The 26,251-nt window shown below is 37.7% G+C and overlaps 1 protein-coding gene across 1 annotated transcript in view; it reads right to left on the bottom strand.

Annotated features, from left to right (window-relative positions):
* The window catches only part of LOC107867875 (protein PIR), a 69,130-nt gene that overhangs the window by 5,834 nt on the left and 37,045 nt on the right, over positions 1–26,251 (bottom strand). The window contains exons 23-29 of the mRNA XM_016714342.2: positions 24,404–24,553; positions 21,566–21,709; positions 21,245–21,332; positions 14,426–14,556; positions 9,640–9,847; positions 4,495–4,667; positions 3,904–4,110 (exon numbers count right to left, since the gene is read on the bottom strand). Coding sequence (XP_016569828.1) covers positions 3,904–4,110; positions 4,495–4,667; positions 9,640–9,847; positions 14,426–14,556; positions 21,245–21,332; positions 21,566–21,709; positions 24,404–24,553 — 1,101 coding nt within the window. The remainder of the gene's footprint in view (positions 1–3,903; positions 4,111–4,494; positions 4,668–9,639; positions 9,848–14,425; positions 14,557–21,244; positions 21,333–21,565; positions 21,710–24,403; positions 24,554–26,251) is intronic.

The raw sequence follows: 26,251 nt of genomic DNA, 5'->3' as shown, positions 1-26,251 counted from the left end.
AGGGTTCCACAACATGTGCACATAAGTTGACATTAAGTTTACGTGTGGACTCCATAATCCGACTCCACGTACGAAGATGTGTAGAGTCATAAAGTTATCATACGAGTTATGTAAGAGTTTCCAGGTGAATGAATTTACAATATCACTGACTAATTCATCCACTTCCTTAAGGTTTCGATTTGAAGGGGAGCCTTGGAGCATCTAGTAAAGTTGTTGCTGTGTGAACAAGAGGTCACAAATTCAAGCCTTGAAAACAGCTCCTTGTAGAAACGCAAGGTAAGGCTGCATGCAATAGACCCTTGTGGTCGGGCCATTCCCCAGATCCTGAGCTTTAGTGCTCTGAGATACCCTTTTTATGACCCAAGTTCAAGTCTTACCGTCGGCATTTCTACCTGTTTCACAAAAGAGATCCAATCGTCTATGCAAATGGGACCTCGTATGTACACCAAAAGGAAACTAGAGCCAACATTACTCCCCAATTTTACAAAATCTTGCTCCACCCCTTCAAATGCCCTCCTATTTCTCTTTCGAAATAACCCACATGATTGCTAAAGGGGCAACACTCTATGCCTTTGAGCTTCTCTTCCCTCTCGTATATACACCAAAAGGAAACTAGAGACAACATTACTCCCCAATTTTAAAAAATCTTGCTCCACCCCTTCAAATGCCCTCTTATTTCTCTTCCAAATTGACCCACATGATCGCTAAATGCGCACATTTTATGCCATTGAGCTTCTCTTCCCTCTCCTATGAGTCCAACTTTGTAAAGCCTCCTTCACTGTGCCCAACATCACCCATTGCGTAACAAGTTGAGGGTCGCCCTTCAGAACTGATTAGCCACATTACAGTGCAATAGAGATTATCTACATTTTCACCTGCACTCTTACACCTAAAGCACCAACTAACATAGGTGATCTTCATCAACCTCAGATTTTCTGTTGTTAAGATCACACCCCTCGCCACCAACCATACACAGAAACAAACTTTCGTCGGAGCTTTACGAATCCAAATAAAACCATGGGGAAAGCACCTTCCCCTCTCACTAGTTATCTCTTGGGGTCTGTTTGGAAAGCTACATGATAATTGAAATTGGTGCAGTTACTAGTATGATGACCTGTTTGTTTGCCGCAATGCAATTACAAGTGTATTGTTTGGTTGTACAAGTGTAATTATATGGTTATATTAATTTTAAAATAAAAGTTAATTATCAAAAACTAAAAATTTATAGTAGACAAATAAGGGCCTTTATAAATGATATTAAATTAAATATTTAAGATATATATATTGCCTATTGAAATATATTAATTAATAAACATATGTTCTTAACTAATACTATAGAAAACAATTAATTTATATTTTTCAAATTAGTATATTTTAATCAAATAAATCATAAAAACTAAAAGTACATGATTTTTAAGAACATCATGAAATGCATGTATGACAAAAAAATTAATATTATAAATATAATTTCATAAAATTATTATAACATTTGACAAAAAGATAATCTATCAATTCTAACTAAAAAATGAATGACTTGCAATGTGAAATATTAAGTCAATACTAGTAAAACGAATAAATTGACACTGAAAATATAATACAAGTTCAAAATTCAAAACAAAAAAGTTAATACTCTTATGTCAAATATCAACATAACTTACATAAATATGACTCAAAAGAAAAGAAAAACACAAGTCTATAACCTTATTCAACAATGAATTCTACATTAATTTAAAAATCAGAATACTAACAACATTATGCTAAATGAAAAAAATAAACATAAAATAAATAAAAGACAGATAGTATGAACAGGTGTCCATAGGTAGGGGCAGCTAGTCAGGGAGTTTGGGTATGGAGGGTGTCTTTGGTCTATGAGTGTATGTTTACTACTATGTGGGTGTCTTATTTCTTATTTCTTATTTATCTTATTTCTTATTTCTCTTATTTCTATTTTTGTTATTTCTTATTTCTTATCTTTGTTATGCGATCCATCCTGTTTCAATGTTCCATTACGACCTTGTTTACTATTTTTTATCTTAAGCCGGGGGTCTATCGGAAATATCCTCTCTACTTCTTCGTAGATAGAGGTATGAACTGCGTACATTTTACCCTCCCTAGACCCCACTTTGAGCAATACACTGGGTTTTTTGTTGTTGTAAATAGTATGAACAACGGCATGGAATCACAAGAAGTAAAGGTTGAAAAATGAGAAGGAAATGAAGTATAAATAATATAAAATAAAAAATATATATTTTTTAAAATACTAAAATAATAAAAATAAAAAATAACTTAAAATAATAGAAATGGAAAAAAATAAAACGAAAAAAGATAAAAATAGAAATAAAAGGAAGTTATTAAAAAGTAACCAACTTGTAATTTCACAACTTCCCCCGGTGAATTGGAGAGTGTAATTAATTGGAGTGTAATTACCCCTTTCCAATTACACCCATTACCTCATGACCAAGTAATTACATGGCCAACCAAATATGTCAAACTGTGAAATTACACCCAATTACACCAAATCCAATTTTCAGGGTGGCTTTCCAAACAGACCCTTATAATAAGAGCTAACAGTGAATAGTTCATCTCCACTTTCTCGCCAACTCCATACACCCGATAAATTATTAGGAATGGCTAGCCCACACAAAAGCACAAACCGATTGTGAGTTTCTTCCATCTCCCAATCTTGTAGGTTTCTTTTTAATCTTGAGTCTCAGCGAATAAGCCCTCGTGAGACCCATGAATTTGTTGGACTATCATCCCTCTTTCGCAAGGTACACGTTCTATATTAGGGAAGACTTCCCTCAACTCGTTCTTCCACACTACTTATGCACCCAGAAACTAATTATGCTTTCGTCCCTAACCTTTAAGGAAATATGTCCGCAAAAATTTGTTCACTCCTTCATAATACTCCACAAACCACACCTACAGGGAGTACTAATGTTTCTAGTCCTCCATCCCACTTCCAAAGTACCATATTTTCCCACTACCACCCACAAAAATTTATTGAACACCTTGAGGTCTTTCACATCGAGTCCTCACCAATCCCTTGGAGAAGTGACAACTTCCTAGTTTACGAGATGATGCTTCCTAGTGCCGTCTGTTGTTTCCCATAAAAAGTTGTGTCTGACGCTCAACCTTTCAGTTAATTTGTCAGGGCCTACAAAAGTCACATGAAATACGTAAGAATGTTGGACAGAGTGCCTTACACACACACACACACACACACCGACAAGTACCTCTTTTTCCATCCCGCTAGCCGTTTCTCCACTCTCTCGATCACCGGATTCCACACTGCTTTGCTAGAAGCACCCAAAGGTAGACCCAGATAAGAAATAGGTAGAGTACCAACCCACCTTGCAATTCAGCGACCATGCTATCTCCTCAATATTATTCATTACTCCCACTGGACTGTTTCCTTTTCCCGAACAGTACTGTATTTACTCTTTTGGGCGCTCATGACTCATCTCACCATTTCTTGGGGGTTGTTTATTTCTGCACATTTGACTTTATAACTCTGCTTTGGTTAAATATCTGCTTTCAAAGCTTATCATTGTCTTTCATAATTGCAAAAGGACTTTGCATGATAATGGGTTCACCAAACGGGTTGGGGTTAGATGTCATTGTGGCTCAGGCAAAATAGATCGTGACAAAAGCATGATGCAGAAAACCCATTTAAATGTCTTTCAGCATATCACCTAAAAGCACAACTCCCAGTTTGCTTTCTCAAAATTACATGAAACGAGAAGTCGGTGTGCGTGTGTGTTTAAGGGGGGGGATTATACTCTTAAGTGAACTGAGCCATCATGAAGAGGAGTACATGCAGTAGAGTTTTCTTACAGATGCAGTTCCACAAGTTCAGAATAACTCAAAACATTATTTATTTGGTTAATTTGCAAATCATACCTGGAGGAAATTAGGATTCTTCTGGGTTGGGGATATTGCTACAGACTCCACCTCAGCAACATTGAGGACTTGATGGGAAAAATCAAACAATTCAAAATGCAATTGTTGGCCAAGCAGGTAGATTATTGTACATCCACCCCAGGCAACTGAATCACCCAGCATTTCATATGTGTTGGATTGTAGCTGAACAGATTCCTCCAGGTATTCCTACGGTCGACAACTAAATCAGATCAACAGTTTACACCAAAGATGACTCAACTATCTCTGACTATCAGATTGCTAAACAAAGTTATATAACATACGAACATTTTTCCAACATTCAACACTTGACTCTCTAATAGACGAAAGCAGGAAAAAGGTCAAACAAAAGGGACAGAGATATTCTTTTCTCAATCAGAAAGAGGTACACAGTTCAGCTGATAGTTCTTGCTGATGTATTAATCAGGTAAATTTGTAACCACAGACAACATGACATGTCCACAACAAATTTGCTATATTGAAGACATCATTAGTGTTCAAAACAATGAAAATGGCAGTAAAAAATGAAATGAAAACTTAAAAAATAAATGAAGCAAATGTTTTGTATCTTACAATTTGGAGTCCACTGAAAATTCGGTAGAAGTCCTTTGAAGTAGTAATATCAATAAAACCCGTCTTTGGGGCTGTACTCCATTTACTGCAGTATTTATCTAATGCAGCACTTGTAAAAGCAAGGGCATATTCCAACACACTTCCAGTGTTAATATTGGCTTTGTACAACAAATCTGAAACAAAATGGAAAATGGAAATGCTTAAATTAAATGATACTACAAGAAAAAAGCTGAAGCATATGCCACAGAAGAGAAGACTTCTTTATATTTCTATATATTTTTACATCCCATGAGAAGGGGTAGTTATACAATGAATCCTATAACAATATGGAAAGACAATCAATTACAATAAAGAAAAATTATCTTTCTACTATAATTATGCTAGAAAAGTCTCTAGATTAACACAAACAACACTCCCCCATAATCACTCAGGGATCGTTTGGTTGGTTCGAGATGAGTTATTCATGTATTAAAATTAGCATAACTTTTATACTAGTTTATGCATCACTCTCTTCAGCCTCTCTATGAGAATCTTGGATATCAGCTTGCATATGCTCCCTATTAAGCTAATAGGTTTGAAGTCTTTCAATTCCTTGGCCCCATTCTTTTTAGAAATAAGAGTTATATAAGTTGCATTGAAACTCTTCTCAAAAACTTCCTAGGAATGAAAGTTATGTATTGTATCCATCACATCACCCTTTAGGACCTCTTAACACTGGACAAAGAATCCCATAGTGTATCCATACTGCACATGCCTTAAGCCCTTCCAAAACTTCTCTTTCCTCAAAAGGTCTTTGTAATTCCAGATGGTCTTCTGTGTTGATGCTGGGACATTGATTTGTGTTATACAAGGGTCTCCACTTCTCAATTTCAAAATAAAGCTTCTGATAGAAGAAAATGATCTGCTTTTTGATATTCTCTGCCTCCTCAATTACCTCTCCTTCCACTAGCAGCTGATCAATATGATTATTCCTTTTGTGAGCATTGGCAATTCTCTGAAAAAACTATGTATTTTTATCTCCCTGTTTGATCCACAATGCTCTTGACCTTTGCCTCCATGCCATCTCTTCTTTTCTTGTAAAATCCTCAAATTCCATGTATAGATCAACTTTCTAGATGGCCTTTTCTTCAGTCAAGGATTTGGTCTGTTGAATACTGTCGATAAATGCAATCTTGCTCAAGATCAAATCTTTGTTTTTCTCCAAGCTCCCAAAAGTACTTGAATTCCATTCTTCCACCTTGGTCTTCAGAGCTATTAGTTTTGCTGCAAGGATAAAGTCAGGCCTGCCTACTATTTCAAAAGAGCCCCACCAATCCTTTATTTTGTCATTGAAGCCTTCGGCTTCCAGCCACCATGCTTGAAACTTGAAATAGGACTTCGTGTACTCCCAACTGACACTCTGAAGTAAAACGGGCGTATGATCACTGATTAGAACATATTCTAGGTAGAATCTTTTACTTGACATTGTTAAATTTTTCTTCCCACTCATTAAGAGTATAAAATCCTATCAATTCTGGAGGAGGTTTCCAGATTGTTCCCTCTGGTCTCCAAGTATAATTTCCCATGCAATTGTGGATCAATCAGCTCCATATCCTCAATAAAATTAGAGAACTCAGCCATGTATCCAGAATGTTTAGAACAATTCTTCCTCTCCGAAGCTTATTTGACTATGTTGAAATCTCCCCCAACTACCAATGGCCCTGTGAATAGACCCCTCCTAGCTCCCATTTCCCACCACGCTTCTTGTCTTTCCTTATTGCAGCTTGGTGCATAAACCCCTGTCATGTGCCAACTAAAATCGTTGGTGTTGAACTTGAAGCTACACGTCCAACACCAAGCTACATGTAACAAGCTAGGTACATATGATTTGTATGCATTAGCTTGAGGGAGAGTGTTACAATATGAGTAGGAATAGGAATAGTATACAAAATCCTACATGAAAAAGGATAGTAATGTAGTGTCTATAAATAGGATCTTAATGTAATAATTTAGATACACAATTCAATAATATTTTTCTCCATTATTTCTCACAAGTACGATGATGACTGTTCTGCTGAGCCCGAGCCCTTTAATTGTAACAACTAAGATGTACCTACCATACTTATTGAACTTTTCAGTGCAATATATATGGGTGGTTATGTCTTTACATCTCCAAGTCTTAAAACTCTTTCCTCTGTTTGTTGAAGCTTCATGAAATCTTTTGCATTATCACCCTGCTCAAGGAGAGTTTACAACTCTCCACCCTATCAAACCATACCCCCGACGCCATAGAAGAAGCTGCAATGTCGTAGGACTTCCCACTAGACACCTACGTAACAAAGCATTGTCAGCCGAGTGCAATTTCTTGTGCGGTCGAGGTTATTATCTCTACCTCGATCACCTCGTGGCTCCACTTGCTTTTTGAGAAAGCTTCTTTGTAGTTTCCTTCCCCTATAAATGGTTTACTACATTCCCATGATGTAATAAATGCACTCTGTGTGCTTGAGAATGTATTAATGAAATCTTCAATTCTAACTACTAACCCCTTCCATCCTTCATTAAATTTATTCTTCGATACGATGATGACTGTTCTGCTGAGCCCTTCAACTGTAATAACTGAGATGTATTGACCATACTTGTTGAACTTTTGAGCGCATTGTATATGGGTGGTGATGTCTTTGCATCTCAAGTCTTAAAACTCTTTCCTCTGTTTGCTGAAGCTTCATGAAATCTTCTGCATAGCCAAAGCAAAGCTCCTCTGCTGAGAATTGCCCTGCTCAAAAAGATTTTAGAACTCTCCACCCAATCAAACCATACCCCCGGTCTCAGACTAGGAAAAAAACAAGGAAAAAAACAAGGAAAAAAGGAGAAAGGAATGGAAGGCGGATCTCCGATGGTGTAAGACCACCGGATGAGATTTAGAAACCCGAAAGGGACTGCTAACTTTCAACCTTGGAAATCGTGCCTGAGAGCATTCTCATTTGTTTTCTCTCTTGGATTTTAAAGTATCCCATTTCTTTATTCATATATTTATCCTTCATACTTAGAATTATTAATCTTGGACTAAAAATACATACTTGAATTTTTTCTTCCTTTGCACCGTTTTTCATTAAATCCTGCATTTTATTTGTGACTTGTGCTTCAAGCTTCAGCGAACCTTAGAGCTTTTCTGCAGTTTTTGCTTCTGATAACACTGCACAGAACCTCCATGAGGACTTTGTCGTGAGCACCTTTTCTAGGTCACCATGTGCAAGTCCTTCCTCTCCCTATACTGCTCCACCAATCTCCTTATAAGATGAATGGCTAATGTAGTCGAGCGTCCCATCCAAACTAGTTCTCGGAAATAGTCATGCCCCTCCCCTCCCTCATCTCCATTACCCTCTCTCAAACCTTCATAGTGTGGTTTAACAACTTGATACTCCTATAGTTGTTGCAATTCTGAATATCACCCTTGTTCTTGTACAATAGAATCATCGTACTCTATCTCCATACTTTGGCATCTTTGCTGTGTTGAAAACAATATTAAACAACACAGTCAACCACTCCATGCCCGACTCACTTGTATTACCTGTATTCTTCCAATAAGGGAGAAAATATTTCTTTTTAAGTATGGAACTTCAACTTGTTTCCTACTTTTAAATAGGTATATGTACTATTCAAATACCCAAAATCTTAAAGGTAATGATCAACCAATACATTCTCTAGTCTTCCTCGTTTGTACTTCTCATTTCTAACATGGTATCAAAGAAGAAAGAGGTCCTAGGTTTGAGACTCCCCAACATTATTATCAAAAAATATTTCAATGTGGTTGGGACAGGAAAAAGAATCAAGCTCGTATGTGAGGGTTCATGTTAAAGACATAATTAAATAAACAAAAGTATGGTATCTTTAACAACTTCGGCTTTTAGATGAGATGGTTACACTTCAACACAATTGATGATCTCCATCACAATACCATTTCCATCTGCAATCTTCTAGGAAATCCATAGTTACATGTTGCCAAATCACGTTAGTGACGCATAAAGGTTGGACAAAGTCGGAATATGGCACATTCTCTGTATTGTATTGCAGACATGCCATTCTATTACCTCACCATCTTTTTCATTATATCTTGGTGATACCAAGAAAACTATGATAAACCTCTGTTATATTGCTTGGATATGGAGTAACCCCCAAGAGATGACGAATAGATCACATTAACTAGTAGCCACATCCTTAGTCCACCCTTACTCCCTATCCATATTTTATCACGGTAATACGATAGCGTTTAAAGAGTACTATTTCCCCTTATGTCATAATTGTCTATTGCCTCATTCACCTAATCAGGTTGTAGAAGAGTGATGGAAGTGCATTAGCACTGGTGTTCAAATTTCTTTGACAAAGCCTCGGCTGCCAAATCGCTGGTCCCTTTTCTATATTGAACTTTATAGATCAAAACTAGCAAATCAAATATTTGTACTGTGAAGCATTTGTAATCCTCTTCTCCTTGTGGAACTTGAATGCATCAAAATTTTCCATTCTTAAGTCCTAAAAAAAATTGGAAGCGACAAAAGATACAATACAAGGGAGTATATCTACCAACTATAGAGTTTGCAACTTGACTATATTTAATATTTTACCTAGAGACACTACGAGAATCAATCCAGTTTTCTCCTTTAATCTTAAAAGCAAATGGCTTCAAACTAGTGAAGTATGGCAATGGAAATGATACCAAAATACTAATAAAGACAAGGTATGGCAAGTTTGTAGCGTCTTTCTGGGTCCATCTTTGGCTCCCAATAATCTAATAAACCTTTTAGAAAGTCGCAAATATTCTAGGATGTAATACTAAAATAGAGAAACATGGGCGGTGAGTATTCATCTAGATGAACCTAACTTGTTTGGTACTGAGGCATTATTATTGTTGATTCTTGAACGTCTATCTACTAGACTTTCTTGTGCATTAAGTTAAATTCCTCTTCTTCAACAGGAAAAGGAGGACACTGCAAGCATCATGGTACTATGCATCACAATGACATAGTCCAATGAGAAATGTGCCAGAGAGACTTGGACCAACGAAGATTTCTACGATGTCAGACTTTAGATGCGATAACAAGTTGTCTAACATTTCTGAAATCAATATATTGACGAGTTTATTAAAAGGTTGGATATTGAACAGGTACCTACCAGCAGCTTCTGCTTGTCTTGATATAGTGTGAAATGATGTTGGACTTGTGCAGTTAGGGTCGGACATGGTTGCAGTAGTTGCAGATTTAAACAAAGTGACCATAGGGCTATCTCCCTCTTCTTGAGAGTGCAATATTTGCCCGTCAGCACCAGGAATCAAGCCCAACCAAGGAGCAGTTTGCATAAAATGGCGGGTATCAACTTCTCTCTGTTAAATGCATAATAAAATAGATATTAAAAATTCCTCTTTATGGAATATTGTGTCACTATCTCAACAGTAAATACAATCATGTTCATGCAAAATAAGGTAATAACTGAAAAGAATCTTAAGATCATTGTAATTCAATGGTCCAAGATAATTTACTTCATTACACAGAAGGAAATAAATGGAGGACACGATGTCAAAAAAAAGGGGGCAACAATGGGAAACAGTTATTTAGGCATTCCAATTCCCTTTTGCAGGAATCCTCCTTTAGGGCACATAGGAAGAGATCGAATATTGGAGAAACTTCTGCCTTCAGGGAATTGCAAGCACAAGCTCCAAGTAAAAAACTTTTATCCGGGTGAGCAGCAGGATTAGAAACATTAGAGCATCCACTTCAGAGAAGGAAACTTTGTGGAAAGAAGTAATCAGTGAGAAATACAGATGAGAGTGCTTTTGTACTACTAGGACAGTGACTATCACATATGGGGTGGGTGTATGGAGAAACATTAGAGGGTTATGGCAATAGTTTGCGTGCAACATTGAGTTCAAAGTAGGAGATGGAAGGAAAATAGTTTTTTGGAATAATAATTGAATAGGGCATGCTGCTTTGAAAGAGCAATTTCCAGCTCTTTATACACTTGGGGTTTGGTATGGAGGAAATGTTTCAAATTTTCCAACGTTTGGTTGGACAAAATGTTTTGCAACACATATTCTCTTGGAAAACAAGTTCATTAAAAATCAGGAAAAAGACTTCTTTCATGAGAGTAGGGAAAACAAGTTCCATAAGTAACATTTCAAACCGACTGTCCCCTCCCCACTCCTGAACACCCCATCAACCCCCACACCACCCCCCGCCTACTCCTCCCTAGTGTTTTCCTGGATGATATATAAATGCTCTTGGGATCATATTTCTGATTACTTACCAAACACCAGAAATAAGTAAGAAAATCACTTATTTTGTAGGAAAAATTTTCTGTCATACCAAACGCACCTTAGTTTGTTGCCAGAGTCCAATGTGGCATCCGTTAGAATGAGGATTGGAATTTTAACTTTCAAAGACACTTGAACTACTGGCAGTTGGAGATACTTTTGAGTTTTTAATGGTCCTGGAACCTTTTCAAGGTCTGGTACATGGTCAGGAAAGATTATTTGGAAAGCTCACAGTTAAAGGTGTTTTCACAGTAAATTCATCTTGTGTTTCTATGGATCTGGGGACCAACGGGGTAAATGTTGGCCTTGGAAACAAGACCGGAAAACAAGTGATCCCTACAAAGTGATGTGCTTTCGTGGCTGATGGCCATAAATGCTTGCTTAACCCAGGATAGTTTATAAAGAAGAGAGATCCAATTGTGTTATAGGCGCTTCTTGTGTGGGGATAAACCTGAAACTGTGAATCACCTTTTTCTTTTTACATGTACTGGTCTATTTAGGCAGACTCCTCAAAATGGAAGGACTCAAATATGTCATGCTAGAGGCACTGGTGACCTACAAAAGTGCTGGAATATCAGAGGAGAGACAACAGGGCATAAAAAAATGATGGCAGCACTTTCTTGGTGCTATTTAATTAAACACTTGCCATTTTTAAAAAAAATTAGTTTTCACATTTGTTGTAAAATTAAAAACTATTGTCCTGATATGCATCAAAATTTTCATTTTTAATACAATTATCTGTTTCGCCATTATTCCTTATCCATGTATTTTACAAATAAAAATTTAAGTTGCAAAGAAGAGAGATCCAGTTGTGTTATAAGGTATTCTTATGTGGGATAAACCTGAGGGTGTGAATCGCCTTTTTTTTTCATCATCACCTACTGATCAAATATGGAGCTATTCCTCAACATGTTGGGACTCAAATTCATCATGCAATGAGACACTGCTGATCCACCGAAATGCTGGAATATCAGAGGAAGAGAGGCAAAAGAACTGGTGGTACACCATTCCAGTGCATTTAGCTAGCTCATGATGGGAGGATCTCCCAATCCCAAATCCATATAAGGAGACCAATTACCCACTCCTTTTCCGATGTGGGACTCTTAACAAGTCGCTTTGAAGAAAGAGGCGACTCCATATGGTGGAATGTCTGGAGGAAGAGAAAAGTAAGATGTATAAAGAAATGGATCTTGGGCCCAACTCAACCCCAAAAGCTAGCTCATGAGGGGAGGATTGCCCAAGTCTATATAAGGAGACCAATTACCCATTCCTTTTCCGATGTGGGACTCTTAACAAGATGCTTTGAAGAAAGAGGCGACTCCATTCAGAAGATCAAATGAACTACTTACCTTTTATTTTAATTTTTATTTTTTGTAGGGAGGTGGGGGTGATAAAACTTTTTAGGTGATACTGAAGCAGTATAGAAGTGAAAGACTCCCTGAAAGATTACCAGGACTGTACTTTTGGTTTATGACTTTTACATTTATTGCAAGGATAGAGAGCTTTTGTCCGGATATTCATCAATTTTCATCTTTTAATAAAAATTTTGTTTACCTAGTATTCCTTATCCATGTATACTACAAAATGAAATATTAAGGTTCAGATCAATGATAACATACAAATAAAAGGAAATGAAAAGAACTTTAGGAAGAAATAATTTAACGAAGAAAAGAACTTCAAACAAAGTTGTTGAACCTTAATAGAAGGAAAACTAAGAAGTGGTTGATGATAGAAGAGGCCGACCACAACATGGGGAAAAGGGAGGAAGTCATAACACGGGATGGTTAGGGAACTTGGAGGACTATGCTGGAGTATGTGGGAGAGAAGAGCAACACATTTGTTGAGAGGTGAGAGCAACAACTTGGTCATGGAAGGTGGAGTTCATAGTTTGGAACCTGGGGAAGTCAAAAAGATGAGAAAGTGTAAAATCCTGTAGCACCCCATACTTTCGAGCTAGGATTGAGTTCACTTAATGTGGGTAATTAGGCCCAAACCCTGGATTATTAGGATGTGCCAAGGAAAAAAAAAAAATCAAAATCCTAGCATGAACTGGTTGTGATTAGACAGGACAGGACATGACTCACTTGCAACTTTTTTTTTTCTTTTTGATAAAGGTAACGTTGTATTCCTCAGCATTAAGGAGATGCTGGCTACCATCAGAACAGCTGGCTCAAAGCTAGAACTAAAACTTGCTACACCAAATAAAAACTATAGGGATTTTACAAAATCTAAAATTTGTCGAGCATCCTCTATGCCCTCCTCTTTACACCAAAAAAAGAAAGTCCTCATGCAGTTCCATTTATTTTTCTGAACTGATTCAGCAGTATTCTCCACGCATCTCTTATTTCTTTCTTTCCAAATTGTCCACCATATGCAAGGGGGATCATATTCCACCATTTCTTCTGACTTTAACTCCACCCTCTCCTAATCTAGCAGCTTAGAAGATCAGTAGTATGTTCTGGCATGGTCCACCTAGTTTATGTCAAGTCCAAGAATAATCCCCACAACTGGGAAGTTATTTTGAAATGTAGAAACAAATGACTATTTGTCTCATTTGTTTCATTACAAAGGGAGCACCAAGAGACTATATGGAAGCCTCTTCTTTGGAGCTTTTCATGGGTGAGACAGGCCCTTCTAGCGACTAGCCATGAAAAACATCTAACCTTAAATGGTACCTTGTTCTTCCAAATCTTCCCCCAAGGGCCACTTGCAACTTACCAAGGACATAACCCTAGATAGGAGGATATGGAGGTCGTGTACTGTCTAGTTTTCCTTATCAGTATTGTTTTTATTATTACTCTCTAGTGTCTTATTCTTTGAATCTATAATTTCCTGTTGTTTCCTTGGCTTCGGTTATCGTAGTATTTGTTGTTGCTACTGTTCTCTGCTCCATTATGTTTTAGTATGACTGCTTCACTATTGTGTTTCCTTTCCGCACTTGATGTTGTCTTTAACTGAGCCGAGGGTCAATCAGCAACAGTCTCTCTACCTTCACAATACCTTCACAAGGACGGAGTAAGACTGCGTACACACCACCGTCCCCATACCCACTTTTAGGATTGCACTAGGTATGTTGTTGTATAGCAGTTTTCTGAAACCTAATCACATCTTCACATTATTTTCAGACTTCAGTACAATGGCAGATCACTAATCCAACATGCATCCTGTCTCAACATGTAAGCTTTTCCTGCATTGACCCTTAACCTTATCCCTTATTTGGCTAACCAACTACCTGTTACTTTGTCCGAGAGGATAATTTACTTAGTGATCCAGACATGTCTTCAATAGTGTTAGAATATGAGTAGGAATAGGAATAGCATATAGAATCCTACTTGGAAAGGAATTATAATGTAGTGTCCTATTAGGAAAAGGATTGGAATGTAGTGTTTATAAATAGGGCCTCAATGTAATAATGTAGTTACAACAATTCAATAATATTTTTCTCTTATATTTTCTCACAAATAGCAATTACAGAGTTGTCAAAGAGGATATAAGGAAAACAAAAGTAATAAGGCTATACGAAATATATTTGTTTGAAGAGTGTCAGACTCAGATCAACATGTCCAGTCGGTGCTTCCACCAACCAATACTGTAATCTGTCATTACTCATTTCTCCCTGTATATTTAGAGTTAGTAGCTCACGGAACTTACCAATACAATATCAAGAAGTCCCATCCAATACAATACACTACCAATCTCCTTGATTCCACAAAGGACTTCAGCTTTGAGTTCAGACTTTGAATGCCAGCAGCTAAGATGCTCCTTGGCAAGCCTCATGCAGCCTAAGCATCAGAAAAAACAGTCACATTACCTTTAGATCTTGAACAACAATAACCACTTAACAAGGGGGAAAGCAGAGATTACAAGATATTATATTTTTTGGGATGTTTTAATTATTTATTGATGTGATTGGAATTCCTTGGTATGGTAGACCAGTTCAGTGGTTTAGAGACAGGGCATGACAAACTACAATGATTGGGGAATAGCAAAGCGACTTTCAAAGTGAAGGCAGCTACAGTATGATGAACCACCCAAATATCAGCCACTTAAATGGCTTTGGGAACACGTCTGAAAAAACAGAATTCCATACAAAGTGGCCTGTTTTGTATGTGTTAGAAGCTTATGAATATTCTAGAGCATATTTAAATATAGTAAGTAGCTTGATTTACTGCTATTATAATTAGGTATTAATTAGATATTGATTAGTATTGATTAGGTATTTATTTGTATTGATTTCCTTTCCTTTTAGGACATGTAAACTTAGCTATTTAAACCCCAATAGCTTGAGGGAATAATCAAACTGAGCTCCCTCTTATTTCTGTACCATTTCACATGGTATCAAGAGACTGGTTACTGCCAGCAACATTGGGAGAGAAATTTCAAACTCATTTTTTTCCATCTATTTTTCATGGTTGTCCGAGCAGATCTCTATTTTCGGAGGAGTTGTGATCAAACCAAAACCACCACGAGACTCGGATCACTGGCGTGAGAAAAACACAGTCAGCTCCGCCACCACCAGCCATCTCACGCACCAATCGGAGTTGTCAAATTCCGATAGACAAATCTGATTTTTTTCAGATTCCTGTAGACAGACTGTCCAGTCAATTGTTTGCTTCAAGATTCCTACGCTTGCAGTTTTTTTTGTTCCCACATTCGGATTCCAGTCAACTTTTTGCTTCCAGATTCCTGTGACTGCAGATTTTTCCAGATTTGGGTAACATCTAACATCTACGTTATGTCCCTCAATTCATGTATTTTCAATAAACGTGTGGTTTCCAGCAACCTAACCACTCCATCACCATCGAACCCTCGATAGGTAGTGCGAACTACTTATCTTGGTCTTCCTCTGTTCAGCTATGGTGCAAAGGACAAGGGGTTCAGGACCACTTGGTTAAACAGATTAAAAAGAGAAAGGCGAGCAGGAGAAGATTAACGCTCAATTGTGTAGTCTATTAAGAAAATCTATTGATTCAAAGTTGATGCCGTTGTTCCAGTCATTCCAAACTTGCTTCTTGGCTTGGGAAAAGGCTCGTGGGCTATATACAAATGACGTCTCTCGTTTTTGTAATGTTATTTCTCGGTTGACTAATCTTAAAAAGCAAGATTTGGATATGTCTACGTATCTTGGACAGGTTCAGGAGATTATGGAAGAGTTCACTGAGTTGATGCCCGCAACTCCAAGTGTTGACAAACAATTGGAACAACGTGCGAAAATGTTTTAGTTGTTACACTTGTTGGACTTCCATTTGATCTTGACTTGGTGCGAATTTTGGCAAGCACCACTATTCCTGCAATGGATGACCTATTAGCTCAATTGTTGCAATTGGCGCACCACCTATGTCGTCTAGTCACCCCGTGACACCTGCAGAGTCTTCTGTTCTAGCATGTCAAACTGGAAATCGGCATGGAAGCCGCTCCGTGAAACCTCAACCAAGGTGTAGCTATTGTAACAAATTGGGTCATACCCGTGATCTTTGTTATTTTCTCCATGGTAGACCAAAGAATGTTCATGTTGCACAGATTAAACCCCCGGTAATCCAACTAATCAACTTTCCTCAATATGTGAAGTAGAGTACAATGACTTTCTTCAGTAAGCAGACATCTCCATAAATAGTTTTTGCTGCTCAGACTGGCATATTGTTGCTTGTATCTCACAATCCACCACACTTGGCCCTTGGGTAATGGACTCGGGCACTCCTGACCACATTTCTAATAACAAACCTTTGTTGACTAATATTATTAATTCTCGATCCATTCCCATTGTTACCTTAGCTAATGGTTCTCAGACTACGGCAATTGGAGTTGGTCGAGCCAATCCCTTACTTCCATTGACTCTAAATAATGTTCTTTTTGTCCCTAGTTATCCTTTAGCCTTCTGTCAATCAGTCGTCTGGCTAAGCCTTTAAATTGTTTTGTCTCATTCTTTAGTGACTTCTTTGATATACAGGACTTCAATACGAGAAGGATAATTGGCGAAGGGCGTGAGTTTGATAGGCTTTATTACCCTAATTTCCACAAGTCAACTACAGTATGTTTGGTCTCCGACTCTCTAATAGATCGAGACTTGTAGCTTGATTCTTTACTCATTCCATACTGTAAAGAATTGCAGGAAATCATTCGATAACACTTCTTCTTATTTCTTTCTCAATGATATCCAACGATCAACATAATTCCCGTGAAACTCTTTCAAAAAGAAGAGAAAAGAGAAAAGGGGCAAGGGCGGCAAGACCAGAGAAGGAGCTAAGACTGCTTAGGCCTTTTACTAATGCCCCCACACCTCTTTCTATTGATATTGACTTGATGTGATGCTCTCTTCTTTCGCCCGTAAACCATAGGAAACATCCACAGTAGACATCTTCAAAAAAGCTGGTTGGAGTTTGGGCAGTTGGCCGGAAAGTACCTAGTTCAGTAACGCCTATTGCCTTCGTCTTATTCAAACGTTATTGGCAGAATGCCTTCAATCTAACAGACAATTGGGACATCCTAGTTTATCCAAACTTCATAAGATGGTACCTACCTTGTCTAAATTGTCTAAGCTAGATTGTGAGTCATGTCAATTAGGGAAGCACACCCAAGCTACTTTTCCCGACAGCCCTATAATTGTGCAATCTTTTATTCATTTAGTTCATTTTGATATTTGGGGTCATAGTAGAGTTAGCTCTACACGAGGTTTTAAGTATTTTGTTACTTTCATTGATGACTACTCAAGGTGTACTTGGAATTTCTTTATGAAAGATTGTTCTGAATTATTTTCCATATTTCAAAATTTGTGCTGAAATATAAAAGTAGTTTGGTGTTTCTATTCACATTTTTCGTAGTGATAATGCAAGTGAATATTTATCATATTTATCATCTCAATTTCAACAGTTCGTGTCTTCCCTTGGCATTTTTCATCAGATATCTTGTTGTCCTTATATTGCACAACAAAATGGGGTAGCGGAAAGAAAAAATAGGCATATTGTTGAGACTGGGCGCACCCTTCTCATATAAGCAAATGTTCCATTGCGTTTTTGGAAAGATGCAGTGCTCAGCTCTAGTTATCTCTTGTTATCTGATTAACCGTATGTCTTTCTCTGCTATTCAAAATCAGGTTCCACACTCTGATTTGTTTCCCAAGTCAACCCTATTATCTCTTCCAGCACATGTCTTTAGAAGCACATGCTTTGTCCATATCCTCACTCCAGGAAATAACATATTGGCTACTCGTGCTTTTAAATGTGTCTTTCTCGATTATTCAAAGGTATAGAAGGGATATCAATGCTTCTCACCTCCAGCAATACCTTATACCTTATGTCCGCTGATGTTACTTTCTTTGAAGGTCAACCCTACTTTACATCCTCTCCTGGTGAACAATTAGGCATTTCTGAGGTTCTACCAGTTCCATCTTTTGGGGATTCTGTCATAGTCTATCCTTCTGCAGCTCCATCTTCCACCGTTTTTGACTTATCATCGTCGTCCACATCCAAATGATTCACGCCCACCACCAGAATCCTTGCTTGTTGAGGACTTGTCTACACAGAGTCCTTCCATCGCCACTCGAAAAGGCAATAGCTTTACTCGTGACTCTCACCAATCCTATCTATACTAGTTTGAGTTATCATTGTTTGTCACCGACCCATTCTGCTTTTGTATCATCAGTATCATTTGTGTCTATTCCTAAGACTACAGGAGAAGCTCTTTCTCATCCAGGCTGGCTATATATGGCAACAAGCTTATTGAGGAGATTTGCCTTGCACTCTAGTGGTACTTGAGATCTTGTTCCTCTACCTCCTGGTAAGTCTACAGTTAGTTGTCGTTGGATATACACAATAAAGGTTGGTCCAAATAGAAAGATTGAACGCCTAAAGGCTCGACTAATGGCCAAGGGTTACCCAGATTTTTGGTTCAGTTCATCTCTTTTTATCCATGGTTGTTGTTCGCCATTGTCACTCTACCAGTTGGATATTAAAAATGACTTTGCTCATGGAGACCTCGAAGATGAGGTATATATGGAGCAACCGCCTCGTTTTGTTGCTCAGGGAGAGTCTAGTAACAAAGTGTGCAAGCTACGACGAGCACTCTATGGCCTGAAGCAGTCTCCTCGAGCATAGTTAGGAAAGTTTAGTATGGTTATTTAGGAGTTTAGCCTGGTGCAAAGTGAAGCTGATCATTCTTTTTTTTTATTATCACTCTGCACCAGGTTTATATTTGTATTTGGTAGTGTACATTGATGACATAGTTATTATAAGTAATGATGATGAGGGAATTACCAAATTGAAACATCACCTTTTCCAGCACTTTCAGATTAAGGATTTTGATTGATTAAAGTACTTCTTGGGCATTGATCGCTCAATTTAAATCAGGAATTGTCATTTCATAGAGAAAGTATGCACTTGATATTCTTGAGGAGATAGGGATGACAGATTGTAAGCCTATTGATTCTTCAATGGATTCAAATGTTAAGCTCCTACCAGGTCAGGGAGAGCCTCTTAGCGATCCTAGAAGATATAAAAGACTAGTAGGAAAGTTGAATTATTTGGCAGTGACTCAACCAGATATTACCTTCACGGTTAGTGTTGTAAGTCAGTTTTTGAATTCTCCTACTGACAATCACTGGAATGCAGTTATTCACATTCTTCAATACATAAAATCTTCTCCGAGGAAAGGACTACTTTACGAAGATAGAGGACATGAGAAAATTGTTGGATATTCAGATGCAGATTTAGCAAGGTCACCCCCGACAGACGATCCACATCAGGATATGTGTTCTAGTTAGGGAAATTTGCTCTCTTGGAAAAGTAAGAAACAAAGTGTGGTTGCTAGATCTAGTGCAGAAGCAGAATATCGAGTTGTGCAGGTAGCAACATGTGAAATCATATGGATCAAACAACTACTGAAGTAGTTGAAATTTGGAGATACTAAAGAAATGAAACTCGTGTGCGCTAATGAAGTTGCATTTCACATTGCATCGAATACGGTGTTTCACGAGAGGACCAAACACATAGAGATTGATTGTCATTTTGTCAGAGAAAAGTTACTCCTAGGAGACATCGTCACAAGGTTCGTGCGGTCAAGTGATCAGCTTGCGGACATATTCACGTCCCTAGCCGATCCTAGAACGAGTTATTATGTAACAAGCATGGTACATATAATTTGTATGCACCGGCTTGAGGGGGAGTGTTAGAATCTTATGAATATTCTATAGCATATGCAAATATAGTAGGTAGCTTGATTTACTCCTATTATAATTAGGTATTAATTAGCTATTGATTTGTATTGATTAGGTATTTATTTGAACTGATTTCCTTCCCTTTTAGGACATGTAAACTCAGCCATTTAAACCCCAATAGATTGAGGGAATAATCAAGATGAGTTCTCTCTTATCTCTCTTCCATTTCACTGTATGGTTACTGGCCAAAGAAGCTGTGTTGACTCAGGAAACTTGATGAAGAAGGGATCCCTTTGTGCTCAGGATGTTTTTTTTGTGGGGAAACTACTGAAACAGTTAATCACCTGTTTATCCACTGCAAGATCACTGGTCAGTTGTAGAGATTATTCCTAAGGCTCAAGAACATCTCTTGGACCATGCCCGGAAGAATCACAGAGGTTGTATACAGTTGGGAAGAAGCAGGAGTACATGCAAAGAACATAAACAACTGGAGAATCATTCCGGCAACCATATGCTGGACAATCATGAAAGAGAGGAATCTTAAAGTTGAGAATAGGGAGAATAGTATGCAGCAAGTCAAGTTGAATTGTATTTTGACTTTTGTGTTTTTGGTGTAACCAGATTTACTCTAATGATACTGTCTCTATCGTTGATGTCTTAAGACTCATTATAGAGATAGACAGTAGATTGTGAGTCCCACTTTGTGAATATGGTTTCAGTACAACCTATGTACTGCTTTACAGAAACAGATACCGTTACCAATTTCAAAAAAAAAAAAAAAAATGCCGCGCATATATGATGCATACAAAGAGAGTAGAAAATTCCACACAACATGATTCTCCAAAAGAAAGCCTTTCTATTAATGTTTTTATAATTCCCCATTATTTGATTCATTCATCCGATAATTGAGTTCGAAGGACAGTGATTATGGTTTAACCCAAAACTCTGGTATAGTACACAAACAGTCTCAATCAGAGAGATGGCCCCTGACTGAAGAAATCCAAGGCGTGGGATGTTGCTCCACTACCACTTGTGTGGACCATATAGAGAGAGAAATAGGAAAGTTTTGATGGAATAGAGAAGGATTTTGCACACAGTGCGATATTTCCTTTTGGGGCACCCACGAGGTTCCATAGGTATAGAAGGTTGACTGTTGTTAATAGAAAACCATATCACTTTATAAGGTTTTCGGCTTTTGGATATAGTTCTTGTATACAGGTATATTTGGTCCTTTGATAATAAAGCATATTATCTGATTTTTTTTAAAAAAAAAAAAAATCCCTTTGGAGGTCATACTTTGCTTTTTAATGTAACAAACAAACCTGATATACCACCATCAAATGGAAGTAACCCTACAGACTTCGGCAAAGCTTCTTGCAGTCCAGTAATCATTGGTTCAACGGTAGTAATCTGGACAAGAATTTGGAATGCATTAGAATTTGAAACAGAGGTTCGTAATGATGATATGCCACAAACTGCAGACAGATGAATCTACAAATATTTTCATTTATTTGATCTCAAAGCAGCAGAATGATTATCAAATAAAGAAAAAATCATGATAAACCAATGGTTATGGAACAGTGACATGAATACTGAAATGATATTGCAGGGAAGAGACTAATAATTGTCGAAAATCTGTTTACCTTGTTCGATATATTATCCAAAAGGGCTCGGATAAGCCAAGGAAGTGACCTAGATCCCAAAAGCTTGACTAGAGAAAACATGTGAGACACACCAAAAAACCCGCAGTACAATCGAGCAAAGCTCTGGTAAGCAGAATTCAGATCCTACAGCAAGAACAATAAACAAGAGAAGGATTAATTATGCTATAAAATAATCCAAATATCATGGGAAGTAATTGCATCCAGTGTATTCAAGACACACTTAAAAATATGATAATACAACAGAACATACCCAATGTAATCCTATAAGTGGGGTCTGGGAAGGGTAGGAAGTCTAGACCTTACCTCTACCTTTGCGGGATAGAGAGGTTGTTCTGATAGATCCTAGGATCAAAAGAATGTAACCCACACAGGAAAGTAAGAAGAAAAAAAGAACAAAATAACAATGTACAAACAAGTGTAGAATCTACACGCTACGTAAATCATACTACTAGAAGTACGACAACACTCGACTACCTACTAACCGTTTACCCTAATCCTCGACGGCTCGACCTCTATACCTTCCTATCTAAGATCATGTCCTGAGTCAGCTAAAGTTGTGCCATGTACCGTCTAATCACCTCCCCCAAGTTCTTCTTCGCCTACCTCTACCTCTCCTAATTCTTGCTACAACCAACCTCTCACACCTCCACACTGGCACATCCTTGCACCTCCACTTCACATGCCCAAACCATCTTAGCCTCGCTCCCCCATTTTGTCCGCCATGGAGGCCACTCCACTTTCTCTTATATATTTTGTTCTTAATCTCCTAGTATGCCCACACATCCATCTGAGCATCCTCATCTCTTCTACCTTCATCTTCTGAATATGAGCATTCTTAACTGGCCAGCACTCTACCCCATACAATATTGCTGGTCTAATCACCACTTTGTAGAATTTACCTTTAAGCCTTGGCGACACATTCTGATCACAGAGTACTCCAAAGGCAAGCCTCTATTTCACCCACCCAGTTCCAATACAGTGTTCGGCATCATCGTCAATTGCCCCATCTGTTGTGGACCCAAGATACTTGAAGTTTTCTCTCTTGGGTATGACCAATACAAATATGACCATAAAGTTATTTCCATCTAAGTTGCTCGGACTCTCCAAAAATGTTGCCGCACCCGTGTCGGATCCTTCAAAAATACACTATTTTTGGAGGATCCGACACGCAGCCATAGACATATTTAAAGAGTCCGAGCAACTTAGATTTCCATAGCCCATATGAGAATTAACTTAAAGATTTGGATTCCGAGGTCCCAAGAAAGTTGTATTTCTCTTAGGTTGCAGCTAGAGGGGAGATTTTGACAGCCGAAAATTTTAGGAAGAAGAAGGTCGAGGGTTAGTTGGCATTTTATGTGCAAGGAAGCGGGTGAAGATATTAATCATCTCCTTCTACATTGCCGTTTTTCCTCGACTTTATGGTGGAAAATACTTAATTAGTTTGGCCTTCCATGGGTGATGCCAAGCACAGGAAAGGAGTTCATGTTTACCTGGAGTCGTGGAGTCGTGGTAGAAGGAGGAAAAGGTGCAAGGCTTGGACAGTTGCTTCACTGTTACTTATAGCACTTACGTGGGTATCTGGAGAGAGAGAAATAGGAGAGCATTTGCAGGGGCGGACATAAATTTTGTGGATTTGAAGAGTAGCCTCTTATCCTCTTATTTATTTTTGGTGCACCCATGATATTTCTTGCTGTATAAAAGACTGGATGTCTTTCCTAGAAAACCATATGTTTTTGTAGGTTTTCTATCTTTTGTATACTACTTGCATACGGGCATGTTTGGGGCAAGATTTAATGAAACTCGTTTACCTTATTAAAAAGAAAAAAAAGTAAATGAACCAGAGAGAGTGGCAGCAAATTACAGGCTCTCAGAAACTTTAAGTACTTCAAATTTCTCAATTTCACATTTATTGCTACACGGGCATACAATTGTCGAACTACACTAAAAGGACTCCTTACAAATACATAACTGCACAAAGAAGACTCCTTACAAATACATAACTGAGTGCAAGTGTAATTACAAAAGCTAAACCTTAGTACCACTAGTTGGTATCTTTTATATAGATCATTTGCTGCTATTGCATTCTGTCTCTAGTTAGTGCAATTGATTCACAGATTCAAAGAGATTATAGGTTTGATGAAACAACTTCAAACTACGTGAATGTAAATATAACTCATCTCCTTTTAGCACATTCAATTATAACAATGTCGCACCTATACCGAGGCATGTGGAGAGACACCTAGGACGTCACTAAACTATCATGGTTGACCTCTTCTTTTTCCTCTATGTTTTATTCTTTGATAAAGCATCAAGAAGATGCAAGAATTAGAAGATATAGCATTTGAGCTTACAAAATATCTCTGGCTGACTATACAGACTACCTATGCCAGAACTATTGAGTAGATAAAGTACTGAAGTTGTTCTGTATTAACAGCAGGATACAAGTTCGACCAAGTGAACAAATTGGTAATACACCTAGCCTTCAAAATGCCTAAAGCAGTTGACTCCATCAAAAGATCTCCTATCCTCTCTATGTGTTCTTCTTGCAACCTTATTTGAGCATTTTTAAGCTTTTTTTCTCAAATTGCACAAGTAAGATTCAGATATCATTTCTTCAGCTCAAAAAGCAATATTCATAATATACAACAGAGAAAACAATGAAAAACTGCAGGAAAAAGAATAAGAGAATAGTTGCAACTGAAGAAACTTAGTAGACCTATAGTTGCCTGAATATGATCACAGCAGAAAACACCATTTAAAGAGTAATACTGTAACAGAAAATTAAGTCAGGAGAGCATCAAGGAAATAGTTTCTTACAGGAGTACCACAGTAGAAGTTTGCCTTTGCATAAGGAATCGAAGGCTTCTGGACAGGAACCGGGGGCACTCGTGATGATCGGACAAAACGCTGAGTAGTATTGCAGAGGATGAAATTTGGCAAGAAGTCATTTTGCATTTCTGTCCAAATCTAGAGCACATCAAGAGCATGATAAGTATCTTGATTACATCAGTGAGATGTTCCGGCATTAACAACTTTCTTATTAGGACTCTTAATTAGAAAGTTTAACAGGAAAACAATTCGTCCAGGTGATGTATAATAATTCAGGAAGAACAACTAGCACATATCGGGAAATAAAATTAAGAGTATAGAATAGGCAGTTATCCACGTATGCAGGTTGATCATTCAAGTGTCCTGCACAAATGAAGACAACCAAGGATGATCTACTGTACTGATGATAAAACTAGCACTGTTCTAACGCACAGCACACTAATCTGGGTCTATAAACCCTTTTTTCACTTGATCAATGAACAAGTTGCAGCATTTCCTTTCCAGTGAGATTGTTAACCTTGCAGTAACCAAAATGATAGGCTATATTTCTGCATCTATGTGCCCTAGTAGGCATGTTAACCTACTATAGTTCAGGGCATTGTTATTTTCTTTTTTCTTTTTTTCTCATTTTTTTTCTGTTTTACCTTTTTTCTTTTCTTTGTGGGAGGACTGTTTTAAGTTTTTAGCTTGATCTCTTAGCTTAGCGTTTGATATTTCACAAATATTACTTCAGGAGAAAGTCCAGCATACTCGAGAAGTTACAGAGGATCTGGTATGAAACTTGGTGCAAAATTTCCACCTAGCAAGTGAAACTAAAAACTAGAGTAGCTGACATACTGCAAAATTAGGGTAGCTGACATACAGCATATCAGAAACATGTCGCTGCTCAAGACATTGATTCGAAAACTCAAGGTTATGCTGGTGTGCAGGAAGAGTTCTTTTGAGTTCCCTGTTTTAAGTTTTCCTTCTCAACCAAAACAAGAAAGGCAAAGAAAAGACTTGAGAAAGTCGTCTGCCCCTTTCTTGTTTCTTCCAATCAAAAAACAAGAAAGGTGAAGAAGCACTTTCTCAGTCTAGGAGGAAGAAATCAATCAATCAACTATGCCTCTCTAGGAGGGGAAAATTTTGAAAAATCTACCTCAATTTAATTTCGTTGCTCAAAAGAGCCAGCCTGTTATGCTGTGGTTTTATTCAATTGGAGAGACAATGATACTACTAAATAATATAGAACTGCTGGGTTCAAACACAATTTGAATTTCAGGCACCTTTCAGATAAATTCGTCAACCACATGTGCTAGTTCTCTGTTGTCTACTTCCTCTATTATACAGTGAAAGCCTTGCATATCCAATCATTTACTGTAAATGTACTCATCACTCGCTTGAATTGAATTAGAAACTGACATTTGTCATGCAGCCCAGTACCACTCTTTTCCATACCCACACAGAGTGTGTCAACCATCATCCCACCTCCTAATCACCTCCTCACTAATCAAAATCACCACTAATAACCGAAGAGAAGGTAACTTCAAGACTCTTGTGATCATATCTAACATTTCAGAAGCAAATAAAAAAAGGAAAAGCTAACATTTCAGAAGGTGCAATTTTTAACATTATGCAGATACAAGTAGATAAGGTGTTATTTCCTTACTTCTTTCCACATGTAGCTAGTGTACTAAGATACATTTTGGGGGTTCTACAACTTAATCATTGCACTCTCTGGGTGCTGTTCTTTAATAAAATTTTCATTAAGTTTTTTAAAAAATTTATGCAAAAATTATAGATATGAGCGGAAACCAAAAAGAAGAACTTCGAAAAGAAAACAAAATTGGGTAAGTA

Source organism: Capsicum annuum, chromosome 4, assembly GCF_002878395.1.
Source record: "Capsicum annuum cultivar UCD-10X-F1 chromosome 4, UCD10Xv1.1, whole genome shotgun sequence".
NCBI lineage: Eukaryota > Viridiplantae > Streptophyta > Magnoliopsida > Solanales > Solanaceae > Capsicum > Capsicum annuum.
Note: the sequence above shows the minus strand (reverse complement) of the source record. Positions and strands in the feature narration are given on the sequence as shown.